This window comes from Eulemur rufifrons, chromosome 28 (assembly GCF_041146395.1).
Source record: "Eulemur rufifrons isolate Redbay chromosome 28, OSU_ERuf_1, whole genome shotgun sequence".
Taxonomy (NCBI): domain Eukaryota; kingdom Metazoa; phylum Chordata; class Mammalia; order Primates; family Lemuridae; genus Eulemur; species Eulemur rufifrons.
This window is the reverse complement of record NC_091010.1, coordinates 42,003,248-42,024,906: the sequence shown is the minus strand read 5'-3', so window position 1 is coordinate 42,024,906 and position 21,659 is coordinate 42,003,248. Positions and strand designations below refer to the sequence as shown.

The 21,659-nt window shown below is 45.6% G+C and overlaps 1 protein-coding gene across 2 annotated transcripts in view; it reads left to right on the top strand.

Moving 5' to 3' along the window:
• Positions 1-21,659, top strand: part of MYOF (myoferlin) — a 140,502-nt gene continuing 118,843 nt past the window's right edge. For both annotated transcript variants that reach the window (XM_069460937.1, XM_069460936.1), the window contains exons 1-3: positions 1-229; positions 18,496-18,551; positions 21,494-21,585. In XM_069460937.1, the coding sequence (XP_069317038.1) occupies positions 142-229; positions 18,496-18,551; positions 21,494-21,585 (236 nt within the window). In that variant the 5' untranslated portion in view covers positions 1-141. The remainder of the gene's footprint in view (positions 230-18,495; positions 18,552-21,493; positions 21,586-21,659) is intronic.

The following is a 21,659-nucleotide window of genomic DNA, read 5'->3' as shown; positions in this document are numbered from 1 at the left end:
GCCTTTTCTCCCTTCCCTCTTCCCTGGGAGGAATCCTCCCTTCGCTGGGAGAGGAATTCCCTCCAAGGGCGGTGCGGCCCGGAGCTGCGGCTTAAGTTCCTTTGCTGTTTGCTGAAACTTGCTTTCTGCCAATTAAGAGCCATGCTGCGAGTGATCGTGGAATCTGCCAGTAACATCCCTAAAACGAAATTTGGAAAACCGGATCCTATTGTTTCTGTTATTTTTAAGGGTAAGGAGAAGTTTTCTTCTTTTTCTGAAGCCCTGTTTTGGAATGTTAGTTTCTGGGGCCAGGTTCTTTAAAAGTCTGCGTGTAGGCAGCCGATAGAGCCAGGTGTCTCCTGCTTCGCTTGTTACCTGCGCAAGTCAGGGGAGAGGACCGATTTCTGCGGAAAGCAATGAATTTTCCCCGGGGCTGGGGACGCATTGAATGACCTGATATTTCAGTTCTAATAATGTGATTTCTATAGGTCCTTGGGGGAAAACATGTATTTCCTAATTTTTAAATTTCAGGTCTCAGAAAGGTCTGTATCTCTCAAAGTAAGAGATTCAGTAGTCTTATGTGCATATTTTTCTCTGCCTGTGAGAAATGGGTAAAGTAGGAAAAAGAGCAATGAAATTGTTGGAGGCACCATTACTCCATTGAACAGCCTGATGCTGCTTTTATTGTCATTGGGCTTCTGGGAGGCAGGGTGAGGTCAGTATTTTGAATGAGTTTGTTTTCATGTTTTCTTGTGCCACTTTGTAATTGTTCTTCATGTCAAGGCAGTTGGTGTGTTTTTTGTATGTTCTGTAGCTTTTAAATTGCCCATAGAGGACTGAGGTCTAAACAGCAAATCTGAATTTTGTAGATCTAGTTCTGTCTTACTGAATGGCCCTGGGCGAGTGACTTCATTTCTCTGGGGTCTCAGTTTTCTTTTCTGCAAAATGGTGAGGAGGGTTTAGACTAGACCATTGTTAAAAGGCGCATGGTAATGTCAAACAGTTATTTTTCTATGGCATTTGATTGTGATTGCAGGGAAGGGGACAGGAGTGCTCCATGTGATGGCCCACTCCGTGGTAGGGAGTTCAGTTTTGGCTGGAGTGGTGTGGCTAAATCTGAGTGTAGGGGCTGTGTTCATTTTGTGTTAGTCCATGGTCGGTGATCAGATTGCCGGCTCACTTCTCGGCAGGAGGAATGGCAGAGAGGGTGGGAGCCTTGACAGGCACATGTTTCCTGACCACGCCTTGGTATATTTCTCACTTCCTCCAGGAGCCTGACTGCTTCTCCCTGCTAGTTCCTCAGTAATCTAATAACTTTCTCCTGTCTTCTGCCCATTTTTTCCTCCCTATTTCTCTTCTCAAAGCTCCCTCTCTGTGGATGAGCAAGAAAAGGAAAGAAAGAAATGAAACTCAAAGCTACCAAATGGTTATTTAGTTTTTTAAAAAAGATCTGGAGGGCAAAAGTTAGATTCTTAAAGGATAATGTCATTTGAAAATCTGACTAGTGAATATCATGTGGTCACGTTAGATCAGAGTTATTAATAATTTATGTGTGCTAGGTTTTTTAATCTTTTTTTTCTTGAAGCAGTTACATAATAGGGACATAACATGAAGAGTTTTTATCTTTAACATTGACATGCAAAGACACATCAAAATATATTGGGATCAATCTGGTGATGTCATTATTTGAGGCGAGTCATATGGATTATAAAGGAATTGGAGTTAACACCATATTGAAATCTGACTTGTTATTTGGAGTGTGGATGCACTGATCAAAAATTTTAAATGACTAAAATATGTATAAGGCTATGGATGCAAATAATCAATTGGAAGTGGAAAATTTAAATTGGCAAATATAGTCCATCCAAACAATTGCGTTTACTAGATTACTTAACTTCAGTTTCTTTTCTGGTCTGCTTCGGTTATACAAACTGAGTGGTTAAGTCATTCATTTATTTATTCATTCATGCATCCAACCAGCAACTTGATGGAAGAAGGAACACTGAACACAGAATAGGAACATCTGTGCTCTAGCTGATGTGAACACAGTATCTGATGACCTAGGCTAAACCAGATTTAACCACCTGGGTCTCAAATTTCTCAGCTATGGATGATGGAAACTGGTCTCCTTCAGGTTCCTTTTGGCTTTAAGATTCTATAATTTTCTAGTTCCAGGTATTAAATGTCTGCTCTCAGCATGATGTGAAATGCATTGCCTTAGGTGCTAGGGGGATAGAGTGATGAATACAACATTTTTCTTGCTTTCAATCCATCCCAATGATTTACAACACTGGTGATGGCAAACCTTTTCCAGGTGTGCCTATCGATTTGGAGTACCGTGTAAAACTAAGTAATATTACGTTCTGACAGGACTGAGGATACCATGATAATGTCCATCTGAAGGAACATGGATCAAAGTTAAATGCACTTCACCATGTGGTGTCGGGTAGAATGTGGTAAGATATACAAAGCCCTAACAGGAGATCGAGGAGGCACGGAAGAAAATCCCTGTGTTAACGGAAATGTGTAAACAATTTGCCTCTTGGGTACATAAAACAGCAAGGGCAAAGCCTAAGCAGCTCTTCTCGAACTGTAAAATGGTAGGAAGAATGACCAGGCGAGGGATGTGTGAATGGTGATGCTGGTACGACACTGGGAGGTCCTGTTAGTAGCCAAGCTGGAGTTGGGAATGTGCTGTTCTGACAACACACTGGTTTAGAGTTGACCTCAGTCTTTTGTGTTCGAACCCCTTCTGAGGCTGACGGTCAAATGACCCAGGAGTAGGTATCCACTAGGAGGATTTGGGGGTTACTGTAGCCCCTGTTGCATGGTTGTTGTTGATATTTAGCCCTGTTGGAGTAGATTATGAAAGCCACAAAGCTTATTTGATTTTTCGCATCCTTGGGGTGCTCCAGGTTCCATGAGCCTGCTCTGAATCTGAAGGCCAGAGTGCCTGTGGGCCAGATGTGGCCACTCTATCCTGAGTGCCAGGCGGTGGAGCTGAATCTAGCCGAGATTGGATCACCCAGACCTCTGAGACCCTCTCTCAACTCTGAGACCTTATGATTCTCCCAAATGTAACAGGCTTACAAAAAAAATTTAATTTAAGTAACATAATATTTTAAAATTATTATTTTTTACTAAAAACTAATGCATATAAAAATAAAACAAACTAACAATCTGGAGGGGATTACACAGCTAAAAAGTGAAAATTCTCCCCACATTCTCCTACTCTTTCTCTCTCCTATTTTTACTACCTCAGGGTCACCGCTCTGAATGATTAGATTTGAATACTTCTCAGCCGTTCACAACCACTGCCCGTTAGCAACAATACTGCAATGGATGTCCTTGTAGCACGTATCTTTGTGAAGATATGAAATGCATTGCCTTAGGTGCCAGGGGGGATAGAGTGATGAATACGGCATTTTTCTTGCTTTCAGTCTATCCCAGTGGTTTACAATACTGGTGATGGCAAAACCTTTCCATCTTTGTGTGCACATGGGTGCATGTGTGTGTGTTTCCTTTCCTTTCCAAGACAGTTTTCCTGGCTATTGCCATGGATTTTTATTTTCCCTTTGACCCATCCCTTGCTTCTGTGTCAAATCTCTTGAAATGGTTGATTGTGAGAAAATTTTTTTGCATACTTTTTTATGGTTGTGCCTTTACAATGTGGCGACATTACATGCAAATGAAACATCCATCTCCTGGAGAATGCGGTTGTTGCCACCATAGTGGTTCTCTCTGTCTAGTTCTTACGGTATGGTCTGTCCCGTCAGCCAGAATTTTCTCTCATTTCTGGTCTTCTGCAAATCTTTTCCTGGTGGAATGGCTGCTACTGTTCAGATGACCGTGAAATAATTGTCACAGTCATGGGGCCCCTCTCTAGTTAGCATATCAAACTTTGTGGTCTTGAGCAAACCAGTTAACTTGTATGAGAACCCACTTTTTTCTTCGGAAAAATGGGGCTAAAATGGCTTATCTGAAAGGAGGTAAGTCGTAGAGGTCACTAACGGTTCTGATGTATCCCATAGACACTTGCCTGACTATGTTTAGAAGAACTGCTTTGTCATTTGAAATGTTACAGTTGGGTTTTTCTTTTTTTTTTTTTCAGTTGGGGACATTAACACCAAAGATATTTTTTAGAGAATCTTTGAAGTAGATGCAAAAGCTATGAGATCCCATTTAAGAATGGGGCAGTATGATGGGAGAAGGATCTCATGGGTCTCATCCACTGTGGTAGGTCAAGGCACCTGGTGAGTTGCCCACAGAGAGCCTTGGTTCACCTGGTGGGCTCCACACGACTCATCGAGAAGGTTCCTACCAGTTCAAACTCACAATCATGCCGCGTGGGTCCTCCCATAAAACCGCGGCACTGTATTCACAACACACTCAGGAGGGCAAAAGTGTTTAATCTACTGAGTCATTCCCATCACTTCCGGAAGAGCAGGGCTTGGAGACTCCCTGCCTAAGGCAAGTGGCCCCACCCCACTGAAGCACGGGAACTCTCACAGGTACACTCCCCAAAGGCACATTCTGCGGGCTCTCGGTCATTTACAAAGCCACAGTTGCCTTTTAAAAATTAATTAACGTGTCTTGTGTTTTGTTTCTCCTCTCCTCCTTCACAACTTATCTTACCTACACGCCTTCAGCCCAGGGCTGTGGGTGTTTGTCTGCCGTAGGTTTCTTTTCTGATTACTGATGAGTTTTTTCATCCCCCCAGAATGTGGCCCAGTCAAGAAGACATGGGGTTTTTATGTCCTCTGCAACACCTAGCACATCGTTGGTGTTGAATATACGTTTTAAATGTTGAGCCTGGAAGTAAAAACCTGGCAGGAGATTAGAGACATCTTGATGTGATTGAATCACTGATCCTTAGTCCTGAAGGGGACAGTGGGAAGTCAGCCAGTCTCTTGTTTCAGGCAGAATTCCACTCGGTATTCTCTCCGGTGTTTCTGGATGAGCCAAGCACCACTCCACACATTCCTTAATACTGAGCACAACCAGTTCCCAGCACCTGCCACCCAGAGGTAAATCGGTGGCTTAGATTTTTTTTCATTCTTGTTCTTGGCAAGGAAAATGTGAAGCTGCCAGGTTTTTTTTTTTTGTCTTGCTCTGTTGCCCGGGCTAGAATGCAGTGGTATCATCCCAGCTCACTGTAAACTCAAACCCCAAGGTTCAAGCTACTCTCCTGCCTCAGCCTCCAGAGTAGCTGGGACTACAGGTGCATGTCATGACGCCCAGTTAATTGTTTCTAGGTTTTGTAGAGGTGGGGTCTTGCTCTTGCTCAGCCTGGTCTTGAACTCCTGCACTCAAGTGATCCTCCCACCTTGGCCTCCCAGAGAGCTGGGATTACAGGTGTGAGCCACCATGCCCAGCCTAAGCTGCCAGGTTTTATGTTGAAAATTCATATGTGAAACTTCCAGTGGTCTATGATGCACATACTTAGAATGCCATGATATGGCAGTGGCCACCTTACCCACTGTGCAAGTTCTATTGAACGACTGTTTGGTGAACAGGGGTGTGCCTTGATAGAGACTGAGCAAAGTTCTCACTCAGAAGTAGCTGTGGCACATCTGGCACCGTAAGCCTTATCAGCTAACTGCTTATTGGGCATCAGGCTGCAAAGGCCCTGGGCTTGGGGCCAGAGATGCCTGGATGAGAATCCCCATTGCCATCCCTTACTTCCTAATTGCTCACGAGCAAATAAAGTCTTCAGCTTCAGTGTTCTTAGTCATACCTCCTACCTTGCAGAGTCATTTGAGGAGTAAATGAATATGCATGTGACATGGCACATGGGAATCCATACATTTCCTTCCCTATTTGAAAACAGTTATTTTAATGGAGTCTCACAACATACCAACATGTTAAGAACCAAGGCTAGAAACCTGTACATAACAAGGTCTTCTAGGCCTAGGAGACCAACTAGTTAGAATACAAGAATGAGACACAGACCAGAACAGACATACAGAAATTGCAATTTAAGAGTAGATGAAAGAGTGAAAAGCTTTGTGGAGAAAGTATCATTTGACTTGGTCTTAAAGGATGCATGGTCATTTGACAGAATGATGGGAATAAAGAGATTCCAGGCTTCAGAACAGCACAGAAAGACCGGGAGCCGTGGGTGTCTGCGCTGAGGTGAACAGAGGAGTAATCTGGCCTGATCGGGGCTGTGCTTGACTCAGAAACTAGTGGGGAGCCTCCAGGCAGCAATGGGAATAACAGATTAGTACTAGTTAGGGAGACTAGTCTGAAGCTTTACTAGTTGAGGCAAATGTTTCCCAGGGCAGAAGGAGCTCATTCCAGGACTAGAATCAGAAGGAAGAAACTAATAATGAAAGATATGAAGGAAGCAGACTGATTGGATTAAATTAATAAGAAAAGCACACTGGGCAGGCTCATTTGGCCATCGTCCCTCAGTCAGCTGGGAAATGGGACATCACACCGCCTTCCTCCCAGCTGGCGTGGTTGCCTAGCAGGTGGGTGCAGGGCTGGACGGGGTGGCTCTGGGCCCAGAAGCTGGAAGGCAGGGGAGCCCCAGCCTACCTCTGACCTGGACATAGGGCTTTGGTCTCATTACCAGCAAGAAATTGCTCTTAATCTCAGTTTCCCCAGCTTGAAGTAGAGATAAGACCTACTTCTGAAGGTTGTAAAAATCAAATAAGATGATATATTTATGGTGCCTGGACTTAAAATAGATGTTTATTCTCACTCCTTCTCTTGAAGTCTGACTCTCTTTGCACATTGCAAAGTGAAAAATTAGTGGGCTGCGTTGGGGACTAAAGAAATAGAAAGTTAGCAAATTAAGCAGGGACAGCAGACATAGGACCTTTAAGCTCTCCTTTTAGAAGGTGAAGCTATGAATCTGGAAAAGAGGTCTAGACTGGGTTCACATTTTGTCAAAACTAGTCAGTTTTGTGAAAATAAAATAGACCATTTCGCAAATTTTTTTTTTTACTTCATTTGGCAATCATTTATTTGCGTGCTTACTGTGTGCTAGATCAGCGGTCCCCAGCCTTTTTGGCACCAGGGACCAGTGTCATGGAAGACAATCTTTCCACAGACAGAGTGGTGGGGAGGTGGTGGAGATCTGTGGCCCAGCCCCTGACAGTAATGGCCCGCAGCCCGGGGGTTGGGGACCGGAGTGCTAGATTATTATTCAGAGCAGTGCTGTCCAGTAGAACTTTCCATGAAAGTGGAAATATTCAAGATCTGCCCTGTCCGGTATGGCAGCCACTAGCCACACATGGCTACTGATTGCCGGAATGTGGGCTCTGTGACTGAGAAACTGAAATCTTAATATTGACTTTAATTTGAATGTACATAACCCATGTGACTACTGACGACTGTATCGGACAGCACCGATAGTGGCAGGACAGCAGCGGTGACAGAGTCCAGGCCTTCTCTCAGTCCCTGTTGCCTGGCATTTCTATACAGTTACATGTCGCTTCCCCACAGGGCCATGTTCTGAGAAATGCATTGCTAGGTGATTTCATCGTTGTGCAAACATCATAGTGTGTACTCACACCAGCCTAGATGGTACAGTCTGCTACACACCTGGCCTATGAGGCGACAGCCTGTTGCTCCTGGGCTACAAGGCTGTGCAGCATGTTACTGTACTGAGTACCGTAGGCAGATGTGACACCATGGCAAGTATTTGTGTATCAAACATATCTAAACATAGAAAAGGTACAGTCAAAATATGTGTTATAATCCACGGAACCACCATTGTACGTGTGGTCCGTTGCTGACCCAAAGGGCGTTCTGCGGTGTCTGACTGTACCTTGGTTGCCTCATCTGTAAAGCAGAGAGGATAACATTGGAGCATTGCTATGAGGATTAGCATGAACAAAATGCAAGCACGTAGAAAGCGCTTTAAGCGTTAGTTGCTACTTAGGTCTTCTGGAGCTTTGGGCGTGGGTGGGCAGCCTGAGCAATAGGAGCTACTCACTCTTACACTGTGCCCACACCTGCGTGTCCTATCTCATTTAATCCCCATTTCATTTTTAAGAAGGAGGTGTTATGATTGTCTTCCTTTCCCCTCGTGAGGGAGCTGAGGCCGAGACAGGCGAGGACTTAACTGGATTCCAGATTGGCGGTGCCTATTCACCGGGCTCAGCATGGGTGGAGAAACAGCTCGCTGCCTGTGCCTACAGCCTCCAAGTTCAATGAACACCCCCTTCCTCTCGGAACAGATTGAATTGTTTAGTGTGTTGAGGCCATTTGGATCCAGTCTGAAAGAGGAAGAAAGTGTATCAACAACACAAGAACTTAAAAAAAAAAAAAAAAAAAGAAAGAAAAGAAAAACAAAACCCAACCCTCCTGGGGCGAGTTGGCCACAGGGTAATGAGAGCCTTTATGACTTGCTGTGACTCAGAGGCTCAGGGGTGACATAGCTCAGCCGTGAATCAGTTCCCCGGATAATCAAGCCTGAGCCATTTTGTTAGCAGAGACTAAAACTCTAACTTATGGCATGTAAAGTATTAAAACTCTAATATTTGGCGGGGTGAGGCTGCACTGCATTGCACCTCTGCTCGCTGGTTCATTACCGTCATTGTCTTTTTCATCCCAATAACACAGCTGATAAACTGAAAAAAAAAAAAAAGAAAAAAAAGAAAAATCCTTTCCCTTATCTCTCTTCCTTTTAATAATAAAATAAAAGCTATGTGTTTCCTACTCCTCCTCACTGTCTGAATTCACTGCCGGGACACCCCCTGGCTCTCTCCCATCTCTTTTGCTGCCGCTGCCTCCTTCCGAACATGGATCCGCTCGGCAAGCATTGATGGAGAGCGCGCTCCACCGGGCAGCGTGCCCAGCTCTGGGCACAGGGTGGAGAACAAACCAGGCTTGGCCCTGCCTGCAAGCAGCTTGTGGTCTAAGCTGTAATAGAGCTGGAGTTTGCTGAATTAAGAGTGCAATGAGTTCTGATCATTATTAGCAGATTATGTTGATGCTGAGAGCTTACCAGCTGTTAAGCACTGTGTGAAGTGCTTCACCTGTATTATTTAATTTTAATGGACTCATTTATTTTCTCACCAAAATAAATAAGTAAAAATTTTTTTAAGTTCTCATTTTAGAGATGAAAAAACCTAGTCTGGGTAAGGCGGGTTAAATACCTCGCTCAGGATCCCACAGCAGGTTGCAGGCGGAGCTGGGACACAAACAGACCCCTGTGTTCTCCCTTATTGAGCTCCTGGTCTTGGCCACCTCTGCATTTGGCCCAGCCTGTGGTCATACGTGTGGACTCAGGGCTCAGATTCCATGTGGCTGGCAATCCAGGCTCCATCTCCTACTCATTGTACTTCCTTGGGCAAAGCCAGCCCTGGGCCCATCTAGCCAGACCATTCCAGGTCCTGGAGCACTGGTGCCTTTGGCATGGACACCTCTGGCCTCAGAGGCCTTGTCTGGGACTCCAAATGCCCTCCAGCTTATCCCAGGGTGCTAGACACATTGTGATGGCTTCCCTTGTGTGACATGCCCTGGGGAAGGGGCCTTGTCCCAGGGCACTTACAGTGTAGAAAGCCCTTTTGTGGGCTTGCTCTCATTTGTTCTCCACAACAATACTCAGAGGCCCCTGCTGAAGGCAGGTGTTTATACCCATTTTGCAGATGAGCATGTTGAGACTTAGAGATGTCAAGCTAGAGCAAAGCCGTGTAGTCAGAAAGATGAAGGGAAGGACTAGAATCTGGTCCCAAGTGCTCCTCTGCTGCTTCATGCATGTCTGGTTTTCTTTGTGCTTGGCCTCTTGCTTTAATTCCACTGTCTCTGACCCAGGTCCTGGTGACAAACGACAGTCCACAGGCACCCCTGACTCCCCGCTCTCCCTCAGACCAGCAGCAAACAAGGAGTCCAGCTCGCTGAAGAGCCCAGAGGTTAAAGCCATTCACAGCATGGGAAGGAAGGCTGAGGAAAGTGGATTAAAACTGCTGGCAATGGCAAAAACCCCATTTAAAGAGATTACTAAATTGTGTGACACCAGGATCTGGGGCTGAGGGTAAATTCAGCTGGAAATTTTTTGCCTGGGAAGGATAGGATCTAATTATCAAGATTATGACTTAGTACCTTGCTTTTGTTTTCAAAGCTCTTTTATGTGACTATTTTATTTCTTCTGGCTGCCATCTCCTGCAGACAGGGAGGGAGGAGAACTGGATCCTCCAAGTGCTGGCCTAACGGAAGCAGTGAATGATTCTAACTCAACCCGTAGTAATGTCCCTGTGTCCCGGGCACTTCACGCTTTCTCATTTGATCCTTACTGCAACTCTGCCAGGAGTGCTTTTTCATCCTTCCTCCTTTTGACAGGATATGAGGGCCTTGGGAGGCCCCGTAGGCCCCACCTCCTCAGCTGGGTTCCACAGAACTTGCTGAGCACCTGCCTCAATTCACTCCCTAGCAAATTATGTCTCAGAAACGCGCCAGTCAGAAGCTAGAGAAGTTAAGAGGTTTAGGAGCCAGAACACCTATATTTAAATTCTGGCTTTGTTTTCTTACTTGCAGGTGATGCTGGACAAGCTACTTAACTGTGTTATGCCTCAAAATAAAGATGATAATAATAGGTAACATCTACAAAGTCCTTAGAAGAGTGCTTGGCAGATGTGAAGCCCTGTATATGGTAGCCATTATTCCTGGGCATTAGATACCAATATTTGTTAATGAAGTAATCTAGACCCAGAGAGCTGGAGTAAGTAGCCCAAGGTCACAGAGCTGGGAAAGGCTGAAAAAGTGGCAGGTCACTGGCACCCTCAGGCTGTGGTGGCAGCTCATCGTAGAGGTTTGGAAATCACCAGACTTGGGGCTGAAGTGCAGCCCTGCTGCTCGCTGGCTCTGTGATCTTGGGAGAGTCAGTTAACATCCCTGAACCTCAGTTTCCTCATCTGTAAAATGGAGATACTAACGCCTCCCTTGTAAGGAATGGATGTGAATGTGCTTAACGTGCCCAGCACGGAGTGGATGCTCACACACAAAATAAACACCAAGGCAGCCCATTCAGGTGCCTGGCCCACCTGCTGCCTCCACCTGCAGCCCTGGCAGTCGGCAGAGCTGGAACGCGACCGCTCACCGGCATCAGCCTTTAGGAAGTAGATTCTGTCTGAGTCGTTCAAATTGGCTGGACTTCACTGCAGTCGCCTTGGGGAATTCGGGTTTGATTCAAGAGCTTGCACGCAAAAGGGCATCTCCAGAGGCCAGTGGGGCACTGGGTGCAGAGAGGGGAGCAGTCACCCAGCCTATCCTTTTGCCTGGGCGTTCCTGTTTATCAGCGGCATCAGTGACTGTGGCAGAAAGGTACCACACTGCCTCGCTTTGTATCATGGTTGCCACTTGGCCAAAATGCCTGTCTCCAAGAACCTGTTTGGCAACATCCTCTTAGAGCGGGGGCAGCCAGGGATGCAGAGCAAGGAGTCAAAGGGACTCCTTTAGAGAGGTCTTCCTGGTAGGCCATGTGTTTCTGTGCATCCCCCAGTCCCTTTTCAAGTCCTGAGGGCTCAGGAGTGTCCTGCTGGTCCTTGCCAGAGCCTTCTCTGCCCCCTGGTTCCTGTGGAAGTTACCTTAATCCTGGTGGCTGCCAGGCTGCCTGCCACTGAGAAACAGTCACTGCCCACAGCTGCCCCTGGCGGGCCTCAGAGGCCTGGAATGGGGCCATGTGGGAGAATTATTCCACCAGGGCTGTCCCCAGCCTCACTGGGCACTTCCTCAGGCCCTGCCCTTCAGGCCCCCACAGCCTGGGCACCCCCCCAGGGTATGCAAGGGAGGGGGGCTGCCCTGGTGCTGTAAGAAATAATCTGATAGAATAATCCTGTTTGTTTAGTGCTTACTGTGTGCCAAGCCCTGTGCTGAGCACTTTGTATTCATTTGCTCATTTAATCGTTAAAGCAATGCTAGTAATAGTACTTACATGAATTTATGAAGTCCAATTCACTCAAATCTTAGGTGAATTACTATGTAGCCAGCACCCTGGGGGGAATAACAATGTTAATAAAATACAGTCCCAGGCTGAGCACGGTGGCTCATGCCTGTAATCCCAGCACTTTGGGAGGCTGAGCCCTTGAGAATTGCTTGAGCCTAGGAGTTTGAGACCAGCCTGGGCAACACAGCGAGACCCTATCTCTACAAAAAATTTTAAAAGTTGCCAGGCATGGTAGCATGCATCTGTAGTCCCAACCACTTGAGAGGCTGAGGTGGGAGGATCACTTGAGCCCAGGAGTTTGAGGCCGTAAGTGAGCTATGATCGCTCCACTGCACTCCAGCCTGGGCAACAGAGTGAGACCCTGTTTCTTAAAAAAATAGTCTCAGCCTTCAAGGAGTCACTGTCTGGTCTTAATCCTCCAACTTTGGAAACTGCTCTGTGTCTCTATCTGCCAGGGTTCGAATCTCAGCTTACTAGCTGTGTGATCTCTAATAAGTTGCTTAACCTCTCTGTGTCTTGATTTCCTCCTCTGTGACAGGGGATGATTACAATAAAACTTACCTCTTAGGATTGTTGTGATGATGAAGTGGAAGAACCCATGGGAAACACTGGAAGCAGTGACTAATTTAGAGCACTTAACAGATGTAAGCCTTGCATGGATGGGCTTCAGGGCTCTGTGAAATTTTAGGCAAAATCATGGATGAGTTTGTAGGTGACTGCTGATTTCTCAGAAGAAAGGAGCCATGACCCAGGGACCCAGAAAAGATGAAATACTTTTGAATGGGAGGTCAAGTGTAGACTTGTGGCTAAACCTACAGATCTTGTTGCTCTAGAGCTGAGTTTCTTAGGGAGCCTTTGTAAATAGCACCCCCACTTTTCCTGAGGCCATTTCCATAAGACACAGCAAACTAACCATTCAGGATTTGGGAGCACTAAGTCAGGCTCATGTGCCACCGGTCCTGGAGGAAAACTTAGAGATGATCTCATTTGAATTCATCAGTTTACACATGAGGGACTCTGAGCCTGGTGGTTGAGCCTTGTGTTTTCCCACGATAACAGGTCAAACTAACAGAGAATTCGCTGATTGGAAAATCTAGTCAGAAGAGCAGGGCCACCACCTGGCCTTTCCCCTGCAGGACTGTTAGGGTCATGGAGATGGTGTGTTATTTGGAAGCATTTAAAATGTGTTGCCATTGTAGGTGTGATTCTTACTTCCATGGGCACCTGGTGTTGATGGTTGGATTAGTCAGGGATCCCCAGAGAAACAGAATGAATTGTACAGGTGTGTGTATATATATGCATGTGTACAGAGAGAGAGAGAGAGAGAGGAGAGAGATTGATTGATTTAAGGAATTGCCCTATGCGATTGTGGGGGCTGGCAAGTCTGAAATTTGTGGGACAGGCTGGTAGGCTGGAAATTTCGAGTCCAAGATCTGTAGGGCAGGCCAACAGGCTTGGGCAGAAAACTTGGGCAGGGTTTCTAGGTTACAGTCTTGAGGCAGAATTTCTTTTCCAGATCTCAGTTTTTTTTCTCGAGACCTTCAACTGTTGGGATGAGGCCCATATACGTTATGGAGGGTAATTTGCTTAAAGTCAACTGATTGTAAATGTTAATCTTGTCTACAAAATACCTTGACAGCAACATCTAGGCCAGTGTTTGACCAAACAGCTGGGCACCAGACAACTTGGCACATAAAATCAACCATTGCAGCTGACCACTTGCACCGACGTAGCAAGCTAGTCTCGGGGGTCCTGGTGTGTTTCAGGCCTTTTCAATAAGGGTCCGACACGCTGTCTGGTAGGTGAACAGCAGAGGAAATGGTTCTGTGAAAGAGGGCGGGGTGGCTTGGCAAGGAGCCCTTAGTTTTCGGGAAAACCTCATTCAGAGGCTGGCATTCGGGTTCATTACTGCGGCGGTGACCTTCACAGAACCCAGCCAGAAGCAGCCATAGCTAATCAGAAAACAGGAAACGTCCTGAAGAATGCCTTGAGCCCTGGTCCACAAAGTGTTCTGCATTTGAGGCAGTTGTTATGTTCTGGGTTGAAAGTATTTAATTCCTTTCCATAGGAAGAAACGGTCATCTTAATAAAGTTAGAGGTGGGAGCCAGGCAGGGGGAGGGAGGGTAGGTGATGTGGAGAAAGGAGAGGGAGTTTCCTGTTGAGTGCCTGCAACTTTGATCTTTTTAAAAAAAAACAGTAGAATCAAAAAATTGAATAATATAAATATGTGACTCTGTGGCTGCTGATAAGAAAAGAACTTACCTTTTTTTTTTCTGCCTGACGTGTTTATGTGAGAGAATAGGTTTTCAGTGAAATGTAATGTATACACATTTTGATAAAAATCAGAGCCTCTTTCTTGGAAGAGACTGAGCTGGGTTTCTCCAGCAGGGTAGGAGGTAATGGCAGCTACTGAAGTTTTCCTGATTAGCTAGGGAGGTAGGAGAGTACAGTGGTTAGATGCTAGCCTAGACCTGGTTAGGAGGCTTCTTCCTAGCTCAGTGATCTTGGGAGAGTCACCTAACCGTTCTGGGCTCTCTTTGCTTATCTGCAAACTGAGGATAACGATAGCACCTACCTCGTAGGCTTTCCAGGAGGATTCGACGAAATGATGCGTGTGAAGGGCTTAGCGGTGCCTCCTGGCCCGAAGTGAGTGTCCCCTAGAGGGTGGCACCATTGGCCTCAGTTCCTGCACCAAATGCCAGGAGCTGCAGGAATTTCCACTTGAGTAGCTGGCCTGTGGTCAATTGGCATCTGCTTTATTCTCAACACACAACTGAATCATGTGTTCAGGAACAGGTATTGAGAGAGTGTTGGGCAACTTGGTTTTTCACTGGATTATGAACTTTTTAAAGGTATCAAGTCCAGTTTCTAACACTCTCCTCCCTTAAGTGCTTATCTCAGCCAAATGAAGCTTAGTCTGGTGGTCAAATCTTTACAGTGTGACCATAACCTTTCTACACAGCCCAACTGCCCCTACTCCTTCCACACCCCGTGGTTCCAGCCAACTGGGCCACGTTGTGTCTCAGACATGACTGGTTCTCGCCTCGTCCATGGCTGACCCCTCCCCACTATTGCCTCTACCTGGAGTGAGCTTTTCTTCCCACCTCCGTGTTTTCAGTCCCTCCTTGTGCTTTAGTCCCCAGCTCAGCCTCTGCTTCCTCTGTGAGGCCTGACATGGTGCACACAGCCAGAAGTCACCTTTCTTTCCCCTGAATTTGCATTTGCACGTGTACCTCTCTGATGGCAACTGAAATCCTTCCTTCTTTCTTTTTTAATTTTTTTTTTTTAGAGACAGGGTCCTGCTCTATTGCCCAGGCTGGAGTGCAGTGGCGTGATCATAGAACACTGAGGCCTCAAACTCCTGGGCTCAAGTGATCCTCCCGCCTCAGCGTCCTGAGCGGCTGGGACTACAGGTGCATGCTACCATGCCTGGCACCTTTTAAAATTTTTTTGAGAGACAGGGTCTTGCTATGTTGCCCAGGCTTGTCTTGAACTCCTGACCTCAAGTGATCTTCATGCCTTGGCCTCCCAAAGTGCTGAAGTTACAGGTGTGAGTCAATACACCCGGCCTGAAGTCCTTCTTTCTGTATCAGTCACGTATGGCCACATCTACCTTCCTGCTAGACCACCTAAGGGCAGGAATCATGTCTCGGGGATTTGTATATCTCCTACAATGCCCAGCTCAATTCCTGGCAAAGACTATTTCACAGATATTTGTAGGTTGGAAGAATGAAGGAGTTGATTAATGTCTATGGAAGATCTCACTTAGGGAACCATTTCTGTGAGGTGAGCTGTGTGTCCCGTGGCCTGAGCAGGCCAGTCAGTGACTATTTCCATTGTTCTCCCTCATATTCCCCGAGAAGGAACTCCAGGATGAGAACGAAGCAGGCAAAAGCATGGTGAGGTTTTTTGCTATTTGGTGGAAACATGCACTAAGATTTATTTGCTTCCTCTATTCAGTAGCCCATAAACTACATTTATGGGCCTTTTTAAGACCAGGAACGATCTTGCACTCTTCTGTTTCCTGTTATTGGCACATAATGGGTGCTTATAAATGTTCATGAATGAATGAATGAGTGAATCTTTTTACATCCCCCCTGGTGACTCTGGAACAATCTTGTCCCTCCTGGGGGCAGAGAGGGTCAGTAGTACCAGACTCGGCATCAAGATAGCTTCTCAGCATGTCTACCTCATGCTCTATTTCCTAGGACAGTAACCAGGCTTGGGACTTTCAAGTTAACAAATGCTGGCTTTTTCTGCAGCCTCCCTGGAGCCCCTGTCCCTGCTTTGGCTCCCTGCTTGAAGTCTTGGGGACTTGGAGACTGGATTTTGCTTCAGTACTATCCTTCAGTGACCCAAATCCTACCCCAAGCCCCAGTGCCCAATTTCTATAAATTATTTGCTGCCTTCCTGCTTCACGTTCTTGCTGGGACTTCTTGGAATTGCCCCTCTTCTGTCCTGAAGGTCTGCCATGGCCTCAGAGTCCAGATCGTCTCTTTCAGGACTCAATTCTCCCTCGCCAAGCCCTGGTTATGCGCAGCAGGGGTAGTGGCGAGGCGGAGGGAGACTGGGGGCTTCATTTCATGCTTGTTGAATGCAGGGATTCCTTTTTCAAGGTCACTAACTCATTGGAGAATCTGGTGAGAACAATAAACTCTTTCCCCAGAAAAACTCACAGATATAATATTTTGCATACTAGAGAAAATAATCTTAGAGAGTTTCAGGATACCCTGGAACCTGACCACGGACTTCCCTGTGGACATTGCCAAGATGCCAAGCCCATCACACATACTCTGTTTAGGCATCTTCCGTATCCATCATTCCTGACAGCTTCCAGTGACGCGCTGTGGTGTGGTAGCAAACGTGCAACTCAGGTTTTGGAGCCAGAGGGATGTTCGGTTCAAAATCTGGCTCTGTTTCCTTATTAGTTATGTGTTCTTAGGCAGGTTAACTAGCTCCTCTTGGTTTTATTGTCTGTAAAATGCAGAGGACAATGTTTGCCTTGAAGGATTGTCGCAATGGTTAGAGACGGTGCTGGACAATGCACAGCCGGGCACCTGCAGATGATTATTTAGAGGGAGCTGCTGCAATTAGGCGTAGGAGCCATTTTATCCACTTCCATTTAAGTTAAAAATCCTTCGCATGGCTCCTCTTTCTCATAAGAGCACTTCCTGTACTGTAACCGGAGAGGGAGATTGGGAGTTTATGTCAGATGAAGGGCGGGGTGGGGGGGACAATACCGGAGTGTGGGAGGGGAAATTTCAAGGCAGCATCTAGGCAACATCTGGATCCGATCCAGTGAGGATCTCTGTGGGCCACGCAGGAAGACCACAATCAGAGCCAAGCAGCAGAGGTCCGGGCACGAGCTGATGAGTAAGGTCGCACTGAAGCCTAGAAAGGGAGCCCAGTCGGGCTGTGTGACGCCCACTCAAGTGGAAAAGTTAATGCTTAGCTGAGAGAAGGGCATGATTCACGGCCTTGCTATGCTGAGGTCTTGGAAGAATGAGGTGGTTAGTCCCACAGCCAGCTGTGTGCTGGGCGCTGAAGCAGTGTGGCATTCAGCTGAACAAAACCCACTACCTCCTACATTCCACAGCCGTAGAGAGGAAGCAATGGCCAAGGAGTAGTTCAAAGTGTGGCCACTGGTGTGAGACTGCCTGGGTTCAAGTCCCAGCCCTGCCACTTACTAACTAGGTGCCTTTGAAAATGTTACTTAGCTTCTAGGTTTCCTTAGCTGTGAAAGGGGAATGGAAATAGTCACATATACCTCCCAGGGTTTTTAAGGAGATTAGAGGAGATAATGCTTACAAATCATTTTGCACTCAGAGATTAGCTTTCGTTTTGGTAAGTATCTGGGGACTTGGGAATCCAAGAGAACTCTCTGCTCTTTGGACTTTGCTCCAAGGAAGCTTTAAGCACTAACTGGGTTTACTCATGTGCTCACCTAGGTAGGTGTACTGCCCGGGCTTGGACACAACCAAGGAAGACCTCGTGTCTTCAGAAAAGGTGGGCTGAAGTAAAGGAAACCCCAGATTCTCCGCTGGTCCTAGGAAGTGTTCATCTCCTAGTCAGCTTGTACCAAGGCCCGTGGCAGGGAGTCCAGGTTCATCTTTAAGCTGTGTTGGGGGTCTTACTGCACTCACAGGCAGCATGGGCTTCAGAGCTGAAACGTCAAGTTGACATCAGGGCAGCACTGCCAGGTGTGAGCCCAGACACATTTTTGACTTCTTTGAGCTTCAGTATCCTCGTCTATAAAAAATGGTGACACCACCATCTCAAAGGTCAGCTTCGGTGGCATCTTTCTGCAGCAAACTGGACATGCAGAGGTCCTGGAGAGCCGTGGTGAGAGAGGGGCGGAACATCACAGCATTCCCATGATTTTGAATCCCTGATCCCTTAAGTCTTTGTAGATCTGGAGATGGGAAAACGTTGTAGGCTAAAATATGCCATTCGGTTTGGAAAACTTCGATTCAGGAAGCCCCATCCTAGGCAGATGAATGCGGAAAATGTGGGCACCTAGAGGGCCCTGAGGTAATGTGCTTTGAATGAATAAATTAACAGTACATTCTCTTTACTTATTTCTGATTGATTGATGTCTTTTATTTTTTATTTGCAGATGAGAAAAAAAAAACAAAGAAAGTTGATAATGAACTCAACCCTGTCTGGAATGAGGTGACTGTATTGTTTTTTTCTACTTTAACAGATAAGCTATATCTGATTGCCCAATCTTTGGGTCAGAGGTTAACCCTTTTCTTTGGAAGGAGAAGGTCTCCATTTCACCCCACCTCATCCATCTCCCCCTTTATGCCCACCAAGAAGGCAGAGCAGTTCGAGAAGATGTAACACACTAACAGCCATCTCCTGTGCAATAATAGTGTGGCCAGGGAAGCCTGGAATGAGTTCTAGCCTGGCACAGCCGTGACCTTGCTGTGTGTCCGGGGTCCATTTATGCTGCACATACATGTGGGGCACATCTGTAGAGCAAGGGGTGGGATTAGGTCATCTCCAGAGTCTCAGAAGGAAAGCGCCAGAATTAAAAACAAATCTGCATGTGACTAATCAAGGGAGTATCACATGAGACTCTGTGTCTAGCTGGGTAATGACATCTATTATTTATATGTTGATAAAAGTAATGTCCAGGATACTTAACATAGAAATTTTTGAGAAAAATTAGCTTTGGTCCCACTCTCTAGAAGCAACTACTGTTAATATTTGTAATATATCAATAAGTGTTTATTGAATGAATATTTTAATAAAATATGAGTCTGAAATACAAACTAGCATCATATAGCAAATACAGCTCCCTCTCCTACTTTTTGTTACTATTTTATCCAGAGCATATGCCCATATCATTCAATCCAAACATAGTTTCAATGACTGTGTAATATCCTATTGAAGGGATATAATATAGCTTTTTCACCTCCCGCCACTGCTGATTTTATATCTGTTTTATAAGTGTTTTGGTGTTTAATATTTTCATAGATATGTGAAAATTTTAATTCTTCCCACTGAGTAGGGTTTTCCTACTCTATTTTTTTTATTGAATAACTACCCAATCTTGCATGAAACCCTGACAATCTTTTAAAAGTTGCTGGTCAGCCCCACTGTTTTTCAAAAGCCAGGTCAAACCTCCCTGGCCAAGAGCAGCAACAAATGTCTTTGTTATTTTCACCAAGTCACTAGGCCGCGAAGGCTCCTCCTCCTCCCAGTGCAAATCCCTTCCTCTTCCAAATAGAGAGGAATCTAGTTGGGATTTATCTCCACAAAGATAGAATATTTATCTCTAGATAGTGGAGACTAGACCTTATCCTTGAATGAGGTGAAGACAAAAAGCTTCTTAATGCCTTTCTGAAAAGCCCCGCTGGTCTCAGGCAGGTTGAGAGAGAATTCTGCTTCTCTGTAGTTTCCCTGGAACCCAGAAGACAGCCAGCTGCATGACAAGCTCCATGACAGCAAGAGTCATGCCCTGTCACTGTGGATCCCTAGCACTGGGCACAGAGCTCCAAGGATAAAGCAGTAAAAAATACATTTGGCCGGGCATGGTGGCTCACGCCCATCATCTCAGCACTTTAGAAGGCTGAGATGGGAGGATCACTTGAGCCCAGGAGTTTGAGACCCTGTCTCTACAAAAAAATGGAAAAATTAGCTGGCATGGTGACGCATGCCTGTAGTCCCAGCTACTCAGGAGGCTGAGGCAGGAGGATTGCTTGAGCCCTGGAGTTTGAGGTTGCAGTGAGCTATGATGATGCCACTGCACTCTAGCTGAGGTGACAAAGCAAGACCCTGTCTCAGAAAAACAAAAACAAAAAAAACCCAAACCCCAAAACCCAAAAAACATTTATGTGTATTGTTTACTGCTTCAGATTTTGAATCATCCTAACATGTCTCTTTATATTTGAGCTCAAGCCATGTGACTGTTGACAGATAGATGTGTTGTCATGTGAGCTGGCATGTTCTCCACAGGGAATCATCCATCCTATTTAATTTTGTTTTCAACATGGTGTTTTTTTTTTTTTTTTCATATTGCAAATGTATTTGTCAAGTAAACTTCCCAATTGCAGTTTTATAACTAAAACCAAGCCCAAATGAAATGTCAACCCCAAACCCATTGGGAGTGTGGGTGTGTTCCATGAGCCCTGGGACAAGTTTTTCTTCCATTCCAAGCCCACTACAAGGAGGATCAAATCATCATTTAACTTATTTTATTCATTTATTACCTAATCAATCAAAGGCATTAGTGGTGCTATGTTGATTTTTTAATATATATATTTGTCATTAGAAAGCAAGTTGTTGCATTGAAGTGAGGGACTCAGAAAGTAGACGGCAGCACTGACTGACCACGATGGGACTTAAAATGAGGGGCTGATGCATTTTAGAAATGTTTTCTTAGATTTTTTGTCTTCTTTGTTTCATAGTAATATGACGAAAAGAGTAAATAATTTAAAACCATTGAAGAAAGCATTTTCACATACACATTTCATTTCATTCTTGCAGCAGTTGTGATTGGCATTAATCCAATTCTCTGGCTATGAGGCGGGGGATTGGGGACCTGGCTGAAGCCCCAGAAGCTGGGAAACAGGAAGCCTGAAGTTGCTTACAGGTCCTCTGCATCTAAGTCCGTTCTTTTCCTCCCACACCCTCTGTTGCCGCCAGGTTTGTTTGTTTATTTATTTATTTTTGAGACAGAGTCTCGCTGTGTCACCTGGGCTAGAGTGCCATGGCATCAGCCTAGCTCACAGCAACCTCAAACTCCTGGGCTTAAGTGATCCTCCTGCCTCAGCCTCCCGAGTAGCTGGGACTATGGGTGCACGCCACCAAACCCGGCTAATTTTTCTATTTTTAGTAGAGACGGGGTCTCACTCTTGCTTAAGCTGGTCTTGAACTCCTGACTTCAAGCGATTCTCCCACCTCAGCCACCCAGAGTGCTAGGATTACAGGTGTGAGGCATCGCACCCGGCCTGCCTCCAGGTTTAGAATTTAATCATTTCTGTCTATAAACTTCAAAAGATTGTCATCGGTAAACATAATGACCCAACATTCAGTGTTGGTGCATCTTATTATATTCTCTGTTCCTTTTAACAACATTTTTGTTTTCATACCCTTTATGTGAACAGATACTGGAGTTTGATTTGAGGGGTATACCACTGGACTTTTCATCTGCCCTTGGGGTCGTTGTGAAAGATTTTGAGACGATTGGACAAAATAAGTAAGTTGTTTTCAACTGTTTTTCTCATTATACATATCACTATTGTTTATTTTGTTGAAGAAACACATCTTTAA